This window comes from Dama dama, chromosome 22, assembly GCF_033118175.1.
Source record: "Dama dama isolate Ldn47 chromosome 22, ASM3311817v1, whole genome shotgun sequence".
NCBI lineage: Eukaryota > Metazoa > Chordata > Mammalia > Artiodactyla > Cervidae > Dama > Dama dama.
This window is the reverse complement of record NC_083702.1, coordinates 9,878,944-9,896,440: the sequence shown is the minus strand read 5'-3', so window position 1 is coordinate 9,896,440 and position 17,497 is coordinate 9,878,944. Positions and strand designations below refer to the sequence as shown.

General features: G+C 46.8%; 1 protein-coding gene across 5 annotated transcripts; it reads left to right on the top strand.

Annotated features, from left to right (window-relative positions):
• The first annotated feature begins 4,715 nt into the window (after window positions 1–4,715).
• Window positions 4,716–15,715, top strand: CBY1 (chibby 1, beta catenin antagonist). Of its 5 annotated transcripts, XM_061124551.1 has the most exons (8): window positions 4,772–4,880; window positions 5,468–5,622; window positions 7,705–7,820; window positions 8,526–8,593; window positions 10,052–10,136; window positions 11,262–11,367; window positions 11,455–11,573; window positions 12,809–15,715. In XM_061124551.1, exons 5-8 carry the CDS (start codon window positions 10,059–10,061, stop codon window positions 12,887–12,889), a joined length of 384 nt encoding a protein of 127 aa, XP_060980534.1. In that variant the 5' UTR covers window positions 4,772–4,880; window positions 5,468–5,622; window positions 7,705–7,820; window positions 8,526–8,593; window positions 10,052–10,058; the 3' UTR covers window positions 12,890–15,715. The 5 variants fall into 5 exon arrangements, with proteins under 5 accessions (XP_060980532.1, XP_060980534.1, XP_060980529.1 ...); XM_061124546.1 differs by lacking the exon at window positions 8,526–8,593; XM_061124547.1 differs by lacking the exons at window positions 5,468–5,622; window positions 8,526–8,593.
• Window positions 15,716–17,497: the final 1,782 nt, after the last annotated feature.

Here is a 17,497-nt window from a genome sequence, read left to right as displayed (position 1 = left end):
TGCCAAGTCGCTTCAGTCACGTTTGACTCTTTGTGACCGCATGGACTAAGGCCTGCCAGGCTCCTCTGCCCATGGGATTCTCCAGGCAAGAATACTGGAGTGGGTTACCATTTCCTTCTCCAGGGGATCTTCCTGACCCAGGGATGGAACCTGAGTCTCCTTCCTGCATTTCCTGCCTTAGCGGGTGGATTCTTTACCACTGCGCCGCCATGTTTTTTTTCTTATGGGTGTCATATAGTCCACTCTACGTATGTACCACGTTCCTAACTGAAAACTTCAAGGCATATACACTTTTGCTTTCTACCTGCCGATCCCCACCATCATCCTCTGATGAAAATTATCCTAATTTTAAAAATAAAGAGACTAGGAAATTCCCTGGTGGTCCAATGGTTAGGTCTCAATGCTCTCACTACCAGGGGCCCAAGTTCAACCCCTGGTTGGGGAACTAAGATCCTGAAAGCAACACAGCAAGGCCAAATAAATAAACAAAAGGAGACTGTTGTTGATGTTTAGTCGCTAAGTCATGTCCGACTCTTTTGTGACCCCATGAATTGTAGCCTGCCAAGATCCTCTGTCCATGGGATTTCCCAGGCAAGAATACTGAAGTGGGTTGCCATTTCCTTCTCTAGGGTTGAACCCTTGTCTCCTGGATTGGCAGGTGAATTCTTTACCACTGAGCCACCCGGGAAGCCCAAAGGAGAGCAGAGTGCTGAAAAGACTGGAGCTCCAGACCATCCAGCAAGCCAGATTTCAAACTAGAAATGCAGTCAAATCTCTTTGCCTCTCTAAGCCTCACCTATGAAGTCAGAGACGTAGATTAGGTTGCTAGGACCCTCTTCAGCTTTCAGATACTGGGCTTCTATGATGCTGGAGTGGGCAGTCCATCCCCTCAGCATGAGGCTCCTGATGGACCTGAGGCTTTCTGCTCCCTATCCAGAAGCTGGCCCCATCACTACTTCTCCTCCTGGATTTCAAATATGCTGGCCAGACTGCTCTCTGAGGTCCTTTGCTTACTGGCCAGGAGGAATTTATCACTACCATCTGTGGGTCCTCCCTGTCCAGAGCCTGGGGGCATAGGCCTGGTTATAATGAAGTAAAAGACTCAGGTCTGCCCTCAAGAAGCTCATACATGATGGAGACAGAAAAGGTACAGTTCGATGAAAAAAAATTAATCAGGTGCCCTTTGACCACAGTCTCCTTTCCTCTCCTCTGATTCCTGCCTGCTGCTCTGCTCTCCTCCCCCAGCCAGCCATCCCAGACGCCTGCTGCACTCAGCTTCTTCCTGGTCCTGCTCCGCTGTGTGCTCTATGCCTTTGTACATGCTGCTGCCCCCATTCAATCAGCCCAGGTGATGTATCTTTTAGAAAACCTTCTTGAATTACTCCAGGCCATTAGTACCACACCTACTCTGTGAAGGCCAGGTTTCTGCTTGCAACTATTACAGCAATTACAATCCTGAACTAGAAGAATTTGCTTCCACATCTTTCTTCATTAGGCAAATTACCCTCTAGGAAGTAGGTTCAGTCAATATTTGATTCCTTTTTTTTTTTTTTTTTACATTTTATTTACTTAGGCGCACTGAGTCTTAGTTGTAGCATGCAGGAGGTTTAGGTCATGACATGCAAACTCTTAGCTGCAGCATGTGGGATCTAGTTCTCCAACCAGAGATCGAACCCAGGCTCTCTCCATTGGGAGATCAGAGTTTTAGCTGCTGGACCACCAGGGAAGTTCCCTGAGTCCCTTTCTAACTCATCACATTTCTTTTTGGGCCAAAGAGGTTATCCATTTGGGTTGTCCCAAGTCAGTTGGATTGTAGGAAAGATTGGCCCAGGCCAATACTCTGCTCCTAGCCTTTAGCCATACAGTGCTTCTGAGTTTTCTTCCACGCCCCTGTCCCAACATGAACTGGAAAATTAAACACATTCTCTGAAAAGCCAGGCTTAGAGGGACTCTGTTAAGAAGCCTCTTGCTTTCGTTTAACATTTCATTGGAAGGACTGATGTTGAAGCTGAAACTCCAATACTTTGGCCACCTGATTCAAAGAGCTGACTCACTGGAAAAGACCCTGACGCTGGGAAGGATTGAAGGCCGGAGGAGAAGGAGACGACAGAGGATGAGATGGTTGCATGGCATCACCGACTCAATGGACATGGGTTTGGGTAGTCTCTGGGAGTTGGTGATGGACAGGGAGGCCTGGTGTGCTGTGGTTCATGGGGTCACAAAGAGTCGGACACGATTGAGCGGCTGAACTGACTGACTCACGTCTAATGGGAGAACTGAATATTATGCTTCTTAAGAGAAACATTTAAAATTCTCTGTTCCTTTCTGAATTTTTCATCATACTGTTTTAGGATAAGTATTCTCTGAAGCATGGTAAGTTTTTACTGTCACTACTTGGGGAGAAAAAGAGGATGGGGAGAACACTAACTTCACTGAATATCTACCCTGTGTCCAGGACTGTGCTGTATATTAGGGGCAGATGAGTGGAAGAATAAAAAAACATTCTGCCCTCATGGAGCACATATTCTTGCACATGAAATTTGAAAGTCCTTTGTTTAAAGTTAAATGTTTTAACTTAAACATGTTAAGTTAAAACAATGCTGAGGTTGTAGTCAGGCAGACTTTTGTTCAGTTTAACCTTCAGTCATTAAATGACTACCTACTGACTGCCCAACAGAACCAGCAATTCATTCTTACTGGGGGACAGGATGGTGAACTAAACCAGACTTGATCCCTGCCCTAATGGAGGTTATGTTAACTAGAGGTGACAAGTGCTAATTCATTATGTGCTAGTGCTAAGTTGCTTTCAGTCGCGTCTGACTCTTTGTGACCCCATGGACTGTAGCCCACCAGGCTCCTCTGTCCGTGGGATTCTCCAGGCAAGAATACTGGAGTGGGTTGCCATTTCCTTCTCCAGGGGATCTTCCCGACCCAGGGATTGAACCTGCGTCTCTTTGGAGACGCCTGCATTGGCAGGAGGGTTCTTTACCATTAGCGCCACCTGGGAAGCATGAATTCTAACTGACCACTGCTTCAAATGGCCACCCACTCCAGTATTCTTGCCTGGAAAATCCCATGGACACAGGAACCTGGTGGGCTACAGCCCATGGAGTCACAGAGGAGTCAGACATGACTTAGCGACTGAGCACACTGTCCCTGGAGGGACACAGTGCTGTGAGAGGCGACGTAATAGTGGATATCGACCTAGTCAAGGTGTCACAACCTGTAGAAAGAGCAGGAGTTACTTAGATAAATGAGGAAGGGAAACACCATCCACGCAGAGGGGCACAGAGTAGAAGGGCCAGAAAAGTCCAGACCTGTGCATCACAGTAGCCACTAGCCACATATGACAACTGAGTTCTTGGAATTTGGTTAGTGTGACAAAACAACTAAAACCTTAAAAAAAAAATTATTTATCTGGCTGTGCTGGGTCTTAGTTGCAGCCCACGGGATCTTTGATCTTCCTTGTGGCACCTTTCAGCTGCACCATGCAAACTCTTTGCCTCGGCACATGGGATCTGGTTTCTTGAAAAGGGATCAAACCTGGGCCGCCTGGATTGGGAACGTGGAGTTTTAGCCACTAGACCACTAGGGAAGTCCTAACATCTTAATTTTAGTTAATTAAAACTTAAAACCTAAAGCAGAATAAATTAAAAAATATTGATTGTACATTGAAATGATCATATTTGGGACGTATGAGTGAACATAAACATGATTCATAGTAATAGCACTTGATTTTCAAAAGAATTTTTTAAAAATATGGCTCCGATAAAATTCTAAATTATGTATGTGGCCCACATTATGTTTCCATTAGATGGTGCTGGGTTAGACCGGGCAGTTTGGTTCCAGGACATGGAACTTTCCCCTTTTCAATGAAGTAACATATAGTTGGAAGAAAATTGCACTTGGAGCCGGAGACCCACGGGTCCTGCCCCTCATTGGTTGGATGACCTGGTGCATTCACTAGGCACCCAGTAAATATCCCTTGAATGAGCCTGAGTTTCTTCATCAAATGGAATGTTTATCAAACACACAGTTAGGATTTTAGGAGATCTGGAGTCGATTCTCGAGTAGTTCTCCGCACCCTGCTCACGGTGCGACCTTGAAGCCGCCCCCCAGCCTCAGTCTCCCCCACCTGTCAAAGCCGACGAGAGATGGGGCGTGGGAAGACAGGGTCATGGTCTGTGTCTGTTCATCTTACCTGAAGACTGCGGACGGAATCCGCGGAACTCGGCGGCGCCGACTCCGCCACGGGGCCCTCAGGGGACCCTGTGAAGTTCTGGATGGGACACCCGAGACCTGCTGCCCCCCACATCCACCAGGAAGGGGTGCCCTTTGTTTTGTGATCTGGGAGGAGGAAGAGGGGGAGAGACGTCTGGGAGAGGCCCATTTTGCTGTTGTAAGTCCTGACGTTCTCCCGGCAACGCGGGCCACAGCCGGCACTTGCACCTTTTCCCACAACAATGCGGGGCCTCGCGAGCTTCGCCTGCATCAGTGACACGCCGTTACCATGGCGACGGTCCCCGAAGGCCGGGGAGAGACCAGACAAAGGGGGTTGTGGGGAGAGTGAGTGTGGTTTCTCGACCTTGCCTATAGCCCAAGTGACTCCAGAAGACACTGCCTCTGTGGAGTCTATTGAGTATGTCAAGAGCCGTCCTCAAGAGTTTCTGGCGCTTCGCATAGGCTCGCGATGGGGACCGCGCGGCGCCGGGTACCTCCAAATCTCTCGGTGGTAGAACCCAGCGGGGCTGCGCCCGCGCATGCGCGTGACGGCAGGGCGACACCCGCGTTCGCTCTGGCCGCGGTTGACTCGGCCTCTGGTGGGTACCAGGCGGGAGGTCGGGGGTTTGCTTGGAACCCCCGACTTTGGGGCACGTCAGGTACGTCTCTGAGCCCGGCATCTCCCAAGGGTCCGAGAAAGGGTGGGACACCGGCGTTCCCCAGGGGACCTAGGGCCTCCCGGCAGCTGGAGCGACCGGAGGGCGCGGAGCCGGGGACGGGGCCGGGTTCTCCGCAGGCCGCGCACTGCATTTATCGTATTGTGTTTCCTCGTTTGTAAATTGGGGTGGTAATTCCCCTTGTAGGTCAGCGATGAAGGTGATTAACGAGAGCGCGCGATTGAACGCTCGCTGCGGTTAGTTAACAGCCCTGAGTGGTGGCCATGTACCTGCGTGCCACGTACTTGCTTGGCTCTGAAGTCTTTGAGATTCCGGTGAAAGCTAGAGACTTCTTTCTCACTTTCTTGTTAGAATAAAAGAAGATACTGTATTTTATGGCCCATTGCAAACGGTAAAGCATTGCACAGTGAAGAAACGATTATGATCATCAGCGCAGATGCGTAGACCTTATTTGAAGCCCAGTTTCACCGCCTTCCCACAGCGTGACTGGAGGCACGTTACTTAACTTCTCTAAGCCTCAGTTTTCTGATCTGTAGATGGGAAAAAACTACTTGTTCTTCTTCCGCCAGGCCGCAATACTGGAGTGGGTAGCCTATCCCTTCTCCAGTGGATCTTCCCAACCCAGGAATCCAACCCGGGTCTCCTGCGTTGCAGGCGGATTCTTTACCAACTGAGCTAGCAGGGAAGCCCTGATTTTAAATAAAGAAGCCTGGGGCCCAGAGAAGTAAGTGCAGGGGCCCCCTGGGGGTGAAGGGCTGAGCGACGGTTGGAACTCGGATGCTCTCCATTGGCTTCCTTTGTGCTGAGCCCTCTCTCTCCAGGGAATTTAACTGGAAAGAGGACTGCCTGGGGCCAGGGGTAGAGCTCTTACCTCTTGATCCACACTCATATTGCAGAATCTCAGGGTCTCAGCCAGAGTTGTTTGTGGATGAGTGGATCTGACTTAAAAGTTAGTCCAGACCCTTCCTTTTCCCTGTCTGTAATATATTGATGATGGGCGTTGGCTTCAGTGTTATGAGAATTTGTGAGGTCATGGGTGAAGTGCCCTTGTGAACACATTATTTACCAGAGAGGTTTTGTTTCCTGAATGTTATTGACCAGAGATGTATTCACTTACATAACAAATCGCCGGCCATAGGCATTAGATTCTGCAAAAGTCCACCCAGTCAGCAATAAGTTAAAACCTGGAAGACTACAGTAGCTTGGCCAAGGTTTAGCCAGCAGCTGAGGCAGAACTGGGCCTGGAAGGTGGCCTGTTGTAGCCAGATGCTATGCTCAGTCTTGGTGTTCTTAGCACCGCTGTGGACTTTGCATGAACAGCTTGGCTTATTTTTCCTTCTTCAGATGTCTCCAGGTGCTTGAAGGGGCAGGGACTGCTTTATATCTGGTTTTTTTTTTTTTTTGTACATTAGTTTGGTTTGTTTTCATAAGTTATGCATGAATATATTGTCATTGTAATAATTCATTAAATCCACAAACATATTTCTTTAATATAACTTTATATTATAACATGAAATTGCCACTATTTGGCCACTTTGGTTTTTTTTTTTAACCTTTAGAATGGCAAATTCAGGAATTAGGATGGCAGAACAGGGGTTAGGATTCCATGCTTTCACTGCCAGGGGTCCAGGTTCCATCCCTGGTTGGGGAAGTAAAGATCCCGACACAGCCAAAAAAGTTAAAATTAAAAAAATCTGTTTAAAAATGGCAAATTCAGTTGAGTCAGCCATCCTACTTCCTTTCCCAGATTTAACCACTGTGTGCAGTTTGGTGTTTATCCTTCCAAATCTTTTTTATTTAGAGACCTATATTCTTGCTTTTTTTTTTTGTCTTCTCAAGTGCAATTATAATATATACATGGTTCTGTTGCTTGCTTGCTTGCTTGTTTTTTTTTTTTTTTTTTTTGGTCATGCCATGTGGTATATGGAATCTTTGTTCCCTGATCAGGGATCGAACTCATGCCCCCTGAATTGGAAGTGTGCAGTCTTAGCCACCAGACCACCAGGGAAGTCCCTATCACTTGCTTTCTTAATGATAGAGTGTGTTGGATGTCTTTTCAAGTCAGTACATGTATGGCTGTCTCTTTGTTTTTACTTACTATCTAGTGTTCCCTTATAATAATTTGCCATAATGTATTTGGCTATACCAAACATCAGTAGAGCTTTTGCATTGTTTCTTATTTTTGACTGCTACCAACAACAGAGAATATTTGTGTGAACATGTCCAATTCTTTCTGGAGGATAAATGTTTACAAGTAGATTTGCTGGCCAAAAACTATGCACCTGAAAAACTTTACTAGGTTTTGCCTAATGGAAAAAATGATAGCATCTTATGTTTCCACCAAGAGTATCTTTGTCTTCATACCTTCGCCAACATTGTATTATTGATCTCTTAAATGTTGCCAACATGATGGATGAAAATGCTTCTTTTTATGATGTACCCCACCAGTTGTTAATACAAGGATAATTTTGTATACATGTTTAGCCAACTGACCATGGTTATGAACCTTGGGAAAACTGGATAATTTCTTCAAGCCCTAGTTTTCTCATTTCTGATATGGACAGGAAAATTACCTTATGGGATTCCTGCAAGGAATAAAATAAATATATGAAGTGTCCCCAGCAATGGGTCCAACTTCTCATGGATACTCAAGGAGTGGTATTAGTTAGTTAGTTTTTGTTATGACCTTTTCTTTTTTGGGTGAAAATCGTTCTCCCTGGGTATTCCTATTTCATTCCTGTTCTGCCCTCTGTGGACATAAGAGTAATTGTCTTCCCTCTTCCATGATTTTTCTTTTTTCCTGCAGAAACAATGCCAGGGCCTTCCACGATGTCTTGGATGATATAGTAGCACGGCTTCAAACACCCTCAAGATCTCGGTCCCCACTGCTGTCCCACCCACCATCAAGATGGACGCATTCTGGTTTGTCCAAGTCCTAAAGTGTTATGCCCCAGCCCAAATGCCATCTCTCAGGCTGTGGGTCTACCACTGTTTTTTGGAGGAATATTGCTTTATAATGTTGTGTTGGTTTCTGCACAACAGTGTGAATCAGCCATAAGTATACATATGTTCCCTTCTCTCTTGAACCTCCCTCCCACCCCCCACCCCATCTCAACCTTCTAGGTTGTCACAGAGCACTGGGTTGAGCTGTGTTATATAGCAACTTCCCACTAGTTATCTTTTTTGTATATGGTAATGCATATGTGTCATGCTACTTTCTCAATTTGTCTCATCTCCTTCCTCCACTGTGTCCACAAGTCTGTTTTCTATCTCTGTGTTTTTAATCACACATACACACCAGTAAAACTCATGAGCACACACCCCTAAATGTCTTATGTATTTTATTTATTTGTAAGTCATATGTACATATACTTCTATACATATATGTATATCTATATCGTAAAGCTTCTAAAGAAGCTTCTAGACTTTTATCATTAATTTCACTGATATTACTTTCTACATCACTGAAAACAGTATGAAGTTTTTTCTTTGTGTCCTTATTAAATATATGTCTTGCTAATTGTGAAGAAAAGCTACTATGAGTTATTTTTTAATAAGACTTGATATAAAACCTTGTTTCAAGTAGTCTTGAGAAGTTCCCTCTCTTTTTGGCCAATTTCTTGCTAGATATGATAAAATTACCATTTTATCTCATGATGTGGTGAAGGAAGATTTTATCCCTGGGAATAGGAAAGGTGAGAGCTTTGCCGCTATTTTTTTGCTCATTTGTGCCTTCATTATTGTTATCATCCTTCTACAGTTTCTTAGAGGGAATCTTGTTAAGCTATCTGTGTAATGTACATTAAAATTGGGCTTCCCTGGTAGCTCAGATGGTAAAGAATCTGCCTGCAATGCAGGAGACCAGGGTTTGATCTCTGGGTTGGGAAGATCCCCTGGAGAAGAGAATGGCAACCCACTCTAGTATTCTTGCCTGGAGAATTCCATGGGAAGAGGAGCCTGGTGGGCTACAGTCCATGGGGCTGCAAAGAGTCGGACACCGCTGAGCAAATGACACACACATGCAATACAGGGAAAGAAAGGAGCCGTGGCCCTGCCTCTCATCGCATACAAAAGTTAATTGCAGATGAGTGGCTCTCCTAAATGTGAAAACTGAAAGAAGGAAACTTTCAAAAGTTAATGTATGAAAATATCATGGCCTTAGGGTAGGCAAAACTTTCTTAAATTAAAAACACACTAATCATTAAAAAAATTGAATAAGTCAGATCCCACTAAAATGAAGAACTTCTTTAATCAAAAAGAAACCAATAAGAAAGCAAAAAGGCATGTTCCCAGAAAAAGCTTTTATTTCTTTAAAATGGAGTATATGTAGAAGCTGTTGCCCCAGGTGTGAGCCTTACCAGTGTCCAGGAGTAAGGATCTCACTCCTTTTGTTGTTGTTCAGTCGCTCAGTGGTGTCCAACTCTCTGCGACTCCATAAACTATAGCACACCAGGCTTCCCTGTCCTTCACTGTCTCCCAGAGTCTGCTCAAACTCATGTCCGTTGAGTCGACAATGCCATCCAAACATCTCATCCTCTGTCACCCCTTTCTCTTCCTGCCTTCAATCTTTCCCAGCATCAGGGTCTTTTTCCAGTGAGTCAGTTCTTTGCATCAGGTGGCCAAATTATTGGAAGTTTAGCATCAGTCCTTCCAATGAATATTTAGGGTTAATATCCTTTAGGATTGACCGGTTTGATCTCCTTGCTGTCTAAAGGACTCTCTTGAGAGTTCTTCTAGTGCCTTGGTCTAGACTATAAATCTGGTGATGCCGGTTTTTAACGAAACTTAAGACCAGCCAGTTAGGCACTTGCTTGTGGTTGACATAGACTAGTCACACAGACTTGTGTTCAAATACCAGCTCCCACTTAGACCCGTAGTCTTTCTAAACCTCATCTGTCAGATAGGTATACTAAGAGGAGCTGAACCAAGGGTGATTGTGAGGACTGAGATGTTGCCAAGATTTGGGCATGCTGCCTAGCACATCGTGAGCACTCACCACAGGGCAACTGTCCCCAGGATAGTTAATGGTCACATGATAGAATGTGTGTTTTCATGATTTCAGGACAGGGGCACAAGGTCTCTGATCCAACTCTTTGTACCCCTTGACTTTTTCTGACCCTGGGAGAAGGGAGCATTGACCTTTCCTTCATCAGGCTGAAGATGCCTCTCTTTGGAAGTACGTTTAGTCCAAAGAAGACGCCCCCTCGGAAGTCGGCCTCTCTCTCCAACCTGCATAATGTGAGTATCAACAGTGTACAGTGTGAACAGAGCCTCGAGCCTGGCCTCTTATGGGAAGTGTGGTCCTCCAGAGGCATCCTCGTGGGAGGGTATCCTTTTAATTCATATGATTGCTATTGCTGAAAACATGTCTTAACTCCTATTTGGAAATTATTATCAGAGCTGTTCAAGAACCTTAAAAGATAGTCATTCTCATGATTTTGGAGACCAAAGGATCTTATCCAATTTGACTTCACTTGATTCCCAAGACTTGGCCAGGAATCAGTTTTTTAGTCATGTCTGAGAACAAATTCATTCTCAAAGGATGATGTTTTGCCAACAGTAAAAACGTTCAAAAGGATTTGCCATAGCTCCAAAGGCAGTTTCCGAGCTCCTCCAGGGTAGAAGGGTTGCATTCATTTCTGTATATCCAGTACCAGCCCTGGCCCATGGTGGGTGCTCAGTGAGCTGTAGAAACATTGAAAAACACATTAAAGAACAGCTGCTACCACTAATTGGGACTTAGCACTTTATGCCTTTTCCAGGACATATGTAGCTCCATAGGAAGCAAGTGATGGCTCAGGCTTACATTTAAAAAGGATTTTTCACTTGACGAAAAATTTACGGTGAGACTTCTTAAACTGCCAAGTGCCCTGTAGATATGAAATAATTCAGTTTGCAAATTTCAACATATATAGATTTTCTGGAAGACACCTATTATATAAAGCAGTACTTTTATAGTTTAAAAGTTTTTCAGTACCTTATTTAATTTTCTAACTTTATTTGAAAAAAAATTATTAAATGTGTGGAGTTATGATTAGAGAAAAAGAAATGAGTTGTTGGGGGTAACATAGTCAGGGATTCCCATGTGGCACAGGGGTAAAGAACCCGCCCACCAATTCAGGAGACCCAGGTTCTATCCCTGGGTTGGGGAGATCCTCTGGAGGAGGAAATGGCAACCCACTCCAGTATTTGCTAGGAAAATCCCGTAGACAGAGGAGCCTGGCAGACTACAATTGGTGGGGTCACAAAGAGTCTGATGCGACTGAGTGCATGCAGGGGGTCTCATAGCTAGCAGAAGAGGTGCCGGACCACAAGCCTGGGTACTCTGGCCGCCTGATGCTGGCGTGAATGTCTCACCCACAGTTGGACCGGTCAACGCGGGAGGTGGAACTGGGCCTTGACTACGGAACCCCCACCATGAACCTGGCCGGGCAGAGCCTGAAGTTTGAGAACGGCCAATGGATAGCAGGTGGGCTGCATTTCCTGCCATTTTGCCCCAGCACGATGGTGGAAGGCAACCCGCACTTGGTGACCGCTGGTTGTACCCTTCTGCCAGAGACGGGGGTTAGTGGAGGTGTGGAGCGGAGGGAGGCTCAGCGCCTGCGGAGACGGAACCAGCAGCTGGAAGAAGAGAACAACCTCTTGCGGCTGAAGGTGGACATCCTGCTGGACATGGTGAGGAGTGCGGCCGGGGGGCGATGCCTTGGCTTTCCCTGGGCAGCTTCCCCACGAGTCATTTCAACCAGCCCACACTCTCTAGTGCCAGCTTGCCCAGGCACATTGCTCTGCATCCAAAGACATGAAACCAAGGCAGACACAGCCCCTGCCCGCCAGGGCTCAGAGTCTAACTGAGAGAAAGACAGCAAATACGGTGACAAGTGCCTCAGGTAAGGACAGAGATTAGAGTCTTGTCCAGGCCTGGAATCCGCAAAGGGGAGGGAGAGCTTCATTCTGTCCAGTCAGGAGCCCATCATGGGAAGGGGTATTTAAGGAAAGATAAAGCGAGGAATGGAGGCCGGAAGGCATTCAGGACTGAAGGACAGTCTGCTCCTGGCTGGGCAGGGACCCGCACCACGCAGCCTTAGCCAGAGCCTGGCGAAGACCTGCGGAGAGCCACACTGCCTGTTGGCATCCGTTTCTTGTGGCTTTTAAAGCCCAAGGGCCTGTTGAACCTAGAGGTGTATGTGGAGGTTCCCGGAGAGGGCACCCTACCGTGTGTTTAAGAGCCTGTGTCTGTAGCTAAACTGCCTGGGTCCCTGACCCACCTTCGCCCCTGGCTGTGTGACTTCAGACAAGTTACTTAACTACCCTGTGTGAAGAAGCTTAGTGTCTTCAGCAGTAAAATGGGCCCGAAAAGAGGATCCACCTCATTACTGAGTCAATAATACAAGTAAAGCTCTGGGTGTAGCGTCTGGCTCGGGAAGTGCAGCTCTTCTGTTTCACAGCCAGCTGACCTCTGGAGTCTGTGTCTCTCCATCCCTGTCTGCAACGTCTTCCACCCTCTCCTCCAGAGACAAGTGAGGGATCCTAATGGGGGGAGTGGCATTCCTTTTCAACTGTTTTTATGTGAGCCACGACTCAGAGGCAACTTAGTCCTTTAGCCTTGAAATCACCAATATCTGCGCTTTTCATCCTTTGAAACCTGGTGTCCTTAACACAGTGAGTGCCACACAATCCTAGGTGATAAGAAATGATGAGAGAATGGATGGTGAGTGCTCCGCACACGCCTGAGGCCCTGGGTCATCAGGAGATTACTCTCTGCCCAGTTACAAAGGGGTTCCCGTCGTGGAGGCGCCGGCAGCATTAGAGAGATGCCAGGGGCCTTTCCCAGCGCACAGGGCTGGCCTTGCCAACCTGAATCATGGCCCTGAAACATCCCTGCCTCTAACGGTTTGCTGCTCCTCTTCCAGCTCTCGGAGACCACTGCTGAATCCCACTTGATGGAGAAAGAGCTGGATGAACTGAAGAGCGTCACCAGGCGGAGAAAATGAAGACCCCAAAGACATCTGTTTGGAGAACAGGGAGAAACCCATCCATCAGAAGAGGGGGATGTGGCTGAGGGTATTTTTAGCCAAACGGAGGGATCAGGTCCCGGGAGAGAGCATCATATAATAGGGCCAGAAGGCACTGGCCCCCTTGGGTTGGCGGTAGGAAGGTGACCGCAGTAGATTCCAGGCCAGTCCTGTGCTTCACGGCAGAGGAGACCTCTCTGGGGAGGTCTGGGGGTGACGGAAGCCTTTGAGTTTTCTCCAGTCACTTAATACCCAAATGCCCATGGCTCAGGCTCACCCTCCTGGGACGGAGGTCATCCCATCATCCCCTCACGTCGGTGTTTGAGGTGTGGCGCCCTCTTGTTGGGAGGTGGGGGGTCTCAGATGAGAGGCTGTCCTGGTTCTCTGCCCTCCAGCCCATCCTCTTGCTCCTTTAAAGAACACTCGTTTCCCCCAGATCCACAACCTCCTCTGGCTTCAGCATCTTGGCAGCCAGTGCCAGCCTTCCATGGCAACACTATATTTTTGTGCTACTTTCCTCTCTATCCTACTTTTTAAAATTAAATTATGCTATCTAATCTCTCTCTGGCCAAAAGACTGAAAAAAGAAGCCTCAGTTCCTGAGGAAGTGAGTTACGGAGGCTGGGTTCTAATCCTGGGATGCACCGTCATCTAGGTTGTGGGGGGATGTCCCCATCGCAGGAGAAGCATTCTAGCTTCCTGGGCATCCGCAGAGGCTGAGCTGGAGTAAAAACGGTCGCTCTGCCCAGACCCCCTGTCCGCCTTCTTTCTGGGTGTTGGGATGCGCCTGGACCTGGAGGGATTGAGTGGTTGGGATAGAGGGCTGGCTTCCCCAAGTGGGAGTTTGTACCCTTAGAGGGAGCCAGGCTTCTCTGGCTGGTGGAAGGAGCTAGCCAAAGTCAGCAAGAGGGAGTCCAGCTTCCAAAGTCCAGGGGGAAGGCACTGGAGGCGGGGACACGGAGCTCCAGGCTTTAGAACGGGGATGGCTACTGAGGTCAGCTGTTTCTGGATGCCCGTTACCGTCTGGGACAGGGCTCTGGATCTTGTTTAGACTCTCTTTTGCTCCTCAGCTCAGCCTTGTGGAGCAGGGCATACCAGTCTGCATGCCTGTTGGCAGATAAGGAACCAAACTCCAGAGGTTTCAAAAGCTGGTCTGGGATCAGACAGAGGAAGTGTGGGAGCCTGTGAGCCACAGCCCACAGTGAAAGAGGGGAGCTGGTGAGGGGCTGCCTCGTGTAGTCCATCCTCAGGGCCAGCTCCCTGTGGGGTAGATAGAGAAGCCCCAGCCCAGAGTCTGTCTTCCTGGTGCAGGAGAGACTCACTGAGAAGACTGAGGAAGGATACTGGATGAGGCTGCAAGTCTTCACGTGCAAATAATAGGAGCAATGGAGAGTTTGCCTATTCCTCAACCAGTGTCTTTAGCAACCACTTACTGTGCACCCTGGATGCTAGACACCTGTAGACAGTGGTTCAGTGGTCTTATGATGGTTCAGCTTACAATATTTTGACTTTAGAATGGTGCAAAAGTGATACCCATTTAGTATAAACTGTATTTTGACTTATGATAGTTTTCCAGGCTAGCAAAATGCTAGCAAAATGGATATTCATTGGAAAAACTGAAGCTGAAGCTCCAGTACTTTGGCTACCTAATGCAAAGAGCCAACTGAGTGGAAAAGATCCTGAGGCCGGGAAAGACTGAAAGCAAAAGGAGGATGAGAAGGATGAGATGGGTTTATTGGGACATAAACCAAAGAAGGGCCATGTTTCTAATTCTCATGAAAAATTTTCAAGTTTGTTATCATCATCCCCTGCTTTTAGATGAATAAACAAGCCCAGCGAGATGACCCAGCTAGAAGGGAAGGATCCAGGACTGAGCTTTGGAATCAGGAGGGGCGTGTGTTTCATGGTCCCAATGATGTGGGTCCTGGTCCCCTCTGCACCACCGCTGGCACCTGAGGGGGCTTCAGCCGTGTGGGACAGCTCTGCAGTGAGGAAGCGCTTGTATTTAGGGTGAGGAGGGAAGCAAACCACTGGTGAGTTTCACCAGAGGAATGCTGATCGACTTATTTAAAAAAAAAAAAAAATCCCTCTGGCTTCCCTGTGTGTGAGAACAGATGGAAGGGGGCAAGGATGGGGCCAGAGAGGTGGCAGTTTAGGAGAAGTGGTCAGATTCTAAGCTGGAATTGAAGGTGGAGCCCACCAGTGTTTGCTGATGGATGTGCTATGTGAGCTGAGTCAAGGATAAGTCAAGAAGAGGAGGATTTAGCTCTTAGCCCCTACCTTTTTCCATCTCCATTTTTCCAGTATTGTAATGTCACACTTTGATTAAGCAGTACTCATTGTTCACGTTATACCTACCTTAATACTATTATAGATGAAATTTGGACTATACTGTTTATTATCTTTGGGCACAAAGGTTAAGTCAAGGATAATGAAAATCTGTAAGAAATGGGAAAAAGAATCAGCCATATCGCACTATCATAAACCTTTTTGGTTCCTCCCTCCCAACCCCACCCCCCCCCCCCACACACACTGAAATGCTATGTGGTTTGGGAATTCTCTGGTAGTTCCGTGGTTAGGACTCTGCATTCACTGCTGAGGGCCTGGGTTCAATCCCTGGTCAAGGAACTAAGATCTTCAAGCCATGCAGTGTGGCCAAAAAGAAAAGAAAATGCTATATACATTCAAGATCTTACCTTTTTATCAGATGTATCTATCAGATGCTGGCTAAAATTCCTCCTCGAAGCTTTATTGACCAAATCTACTACTTTGGGGGGCACCCAAGTAAATAGTGCTGTCTACTTAATGTTTGCTATCATTTGTAATCACTGCAACCATTTTGTAAATTTCTGAGCTGTCATAGGGAAGAACTATTATTGAAGAGCTGAGATAGAAAGTTCTGTGGGTGTGAGGGAGGGAGAGCAAAAACCAGAGAAGAGTTTTCCCTGGTGGTCCAGTGGTTAAGAATCCACCTCCAGTGCAGGGGACACAGGTTCGATCCCTGCTTTGGGAGGATCCCATGTGCCTCATGGCAACTAAGCCAGCCCTCTAGAGCCTGTGGTCCATACGAGATGCTGCCCACGCACCTCAACTAAAGAGTAGCCCCCTCTCAGTACAACTAGAGAGAGTCCCCCCAAGCAGCGATGAAGACCTGGCACAGCCAAAAATAAATGCTAAAAAAAAAAAAAAATTTACAACTCGAGGCCTAATAAGGGGACCCATATGCATAATTGTACAGATATGGGCTGACGTGTATGGTTTCTTGGGAGGGGGTACTTAGAGCTTTTGTAAAATTCTCAAAGGAATCTATGCCCCACACTGAACCAAACCAAATTAGGAACTACCTCATTGCCTGTTTCATATTCTGACACGAGAGAAACAGGAAAGGTGGAAGCTATGGAGTTGAGGGATAGGGGATAAGAGGAGCTGGGGGTGGGGTTCTAGAACACCCCACCTCCATCCAGATGGCAGAGTCACCCTTGTACCCAGCATGGGACATCACCCGTCAATTGATGGCACCCGCAACTTGTCCCTCAACGGAGGCTCTGGGCTATCACCAGTCTTCTCGTGTGTCTCCTTTGCTGCCACTGAGCCATTTCTCCTTAAGATAATCAGTGACACTTTTTCTCCTTCCTCCCCAGCAGCTCCTCCTTGAATTCACTCTTGGGTTGGGGGAAGAAGATGCCCTTCCCACCCCCGACACTTTTAGGGGGATTTTTGGAGGATAGTTCTAATTTTTTTGTTTTTAATTAAAACATTTTTATGTGGCAAAACACATAACATAAAAATTACCATCTTAACTATCTAAAAGCTTATAGTTAAGTCATATTAATACACTCATCGTATTGTACAACCATCACCACCATCAGGGATTGAACCTGCACCTTGCTTCCACTGCCCCCCCGCAGTGGAAGCACAGTCTTAACCACTGGACCACCTGGGAAGTCCCCTATTACTGGGTTTTGTGCTTTTTTGGTTTTTTTTTTTTAGGTTTTATTTTTATATATTTATTTATTTTGGCTGCACTGGGTCTTCATTGTGGTACTCCGACTCAGTAGTTGCGGTATGTGAGATCTTAGTTCTCTGACGAGGGATCAAACCTTGGCTTCCTGCATTGGGAGCATAGAGTCGTATCTGCTGGACCACTAGGGAAGTCCTGTAAGGCCCAGTTTACACAATCAACAGTTTATACAATCCAGATCAATGGATCATCATGGCATTTTACAAGATTAAGAAGGAAGGTTATCTGGACTTCCATGGGGGTCCAGTGGTTAGATCTTTGCTCTTCCACTGCAGAGGGCACAGGTTCGACCCCTGGTCTGGGAACTAAGATCCCACGTGGCTCAAGGCCAAAAATAAAACAAAAACTTTTTTTTTTTTTAAAAAGGAAGGCTATCTTCTAAAGAGTTGTGACCCTTGAGATTAAGAAGGAATATCTAGGAGGTCCCCAGGCAGTCTATCTGTCTCCCAAGGAGGTCTCCCACACCAGTCAGTCCTAAAGGAAATCAACCCTGAATATTCATTGCAAGGACTGATGCTGCAGCTGAAGCTCCAATATTTGCCCACCTGACTCGATGGGCCAACTCTT

Excerpts from the sequence above, each read along its gene's own strand:
- CBY1 (XM_061124547.1), top strand. Across the intron at positions 11,368-11,454 it reads GAACGGCCAATGGATAGCAG|AGACGGGGGTTAGTGGAGGT; the intron begins GTGGGCTGCATT and ends CCCTTCTGCCAG. Across the intron at positions 11,574-12,808 it reads TGGACATCCTGCTGGACATG|CTCTCGGAGACCACTGCTGA; the intron begins GTGAGGAGTGCG and ends CTCCTCTTCCAG.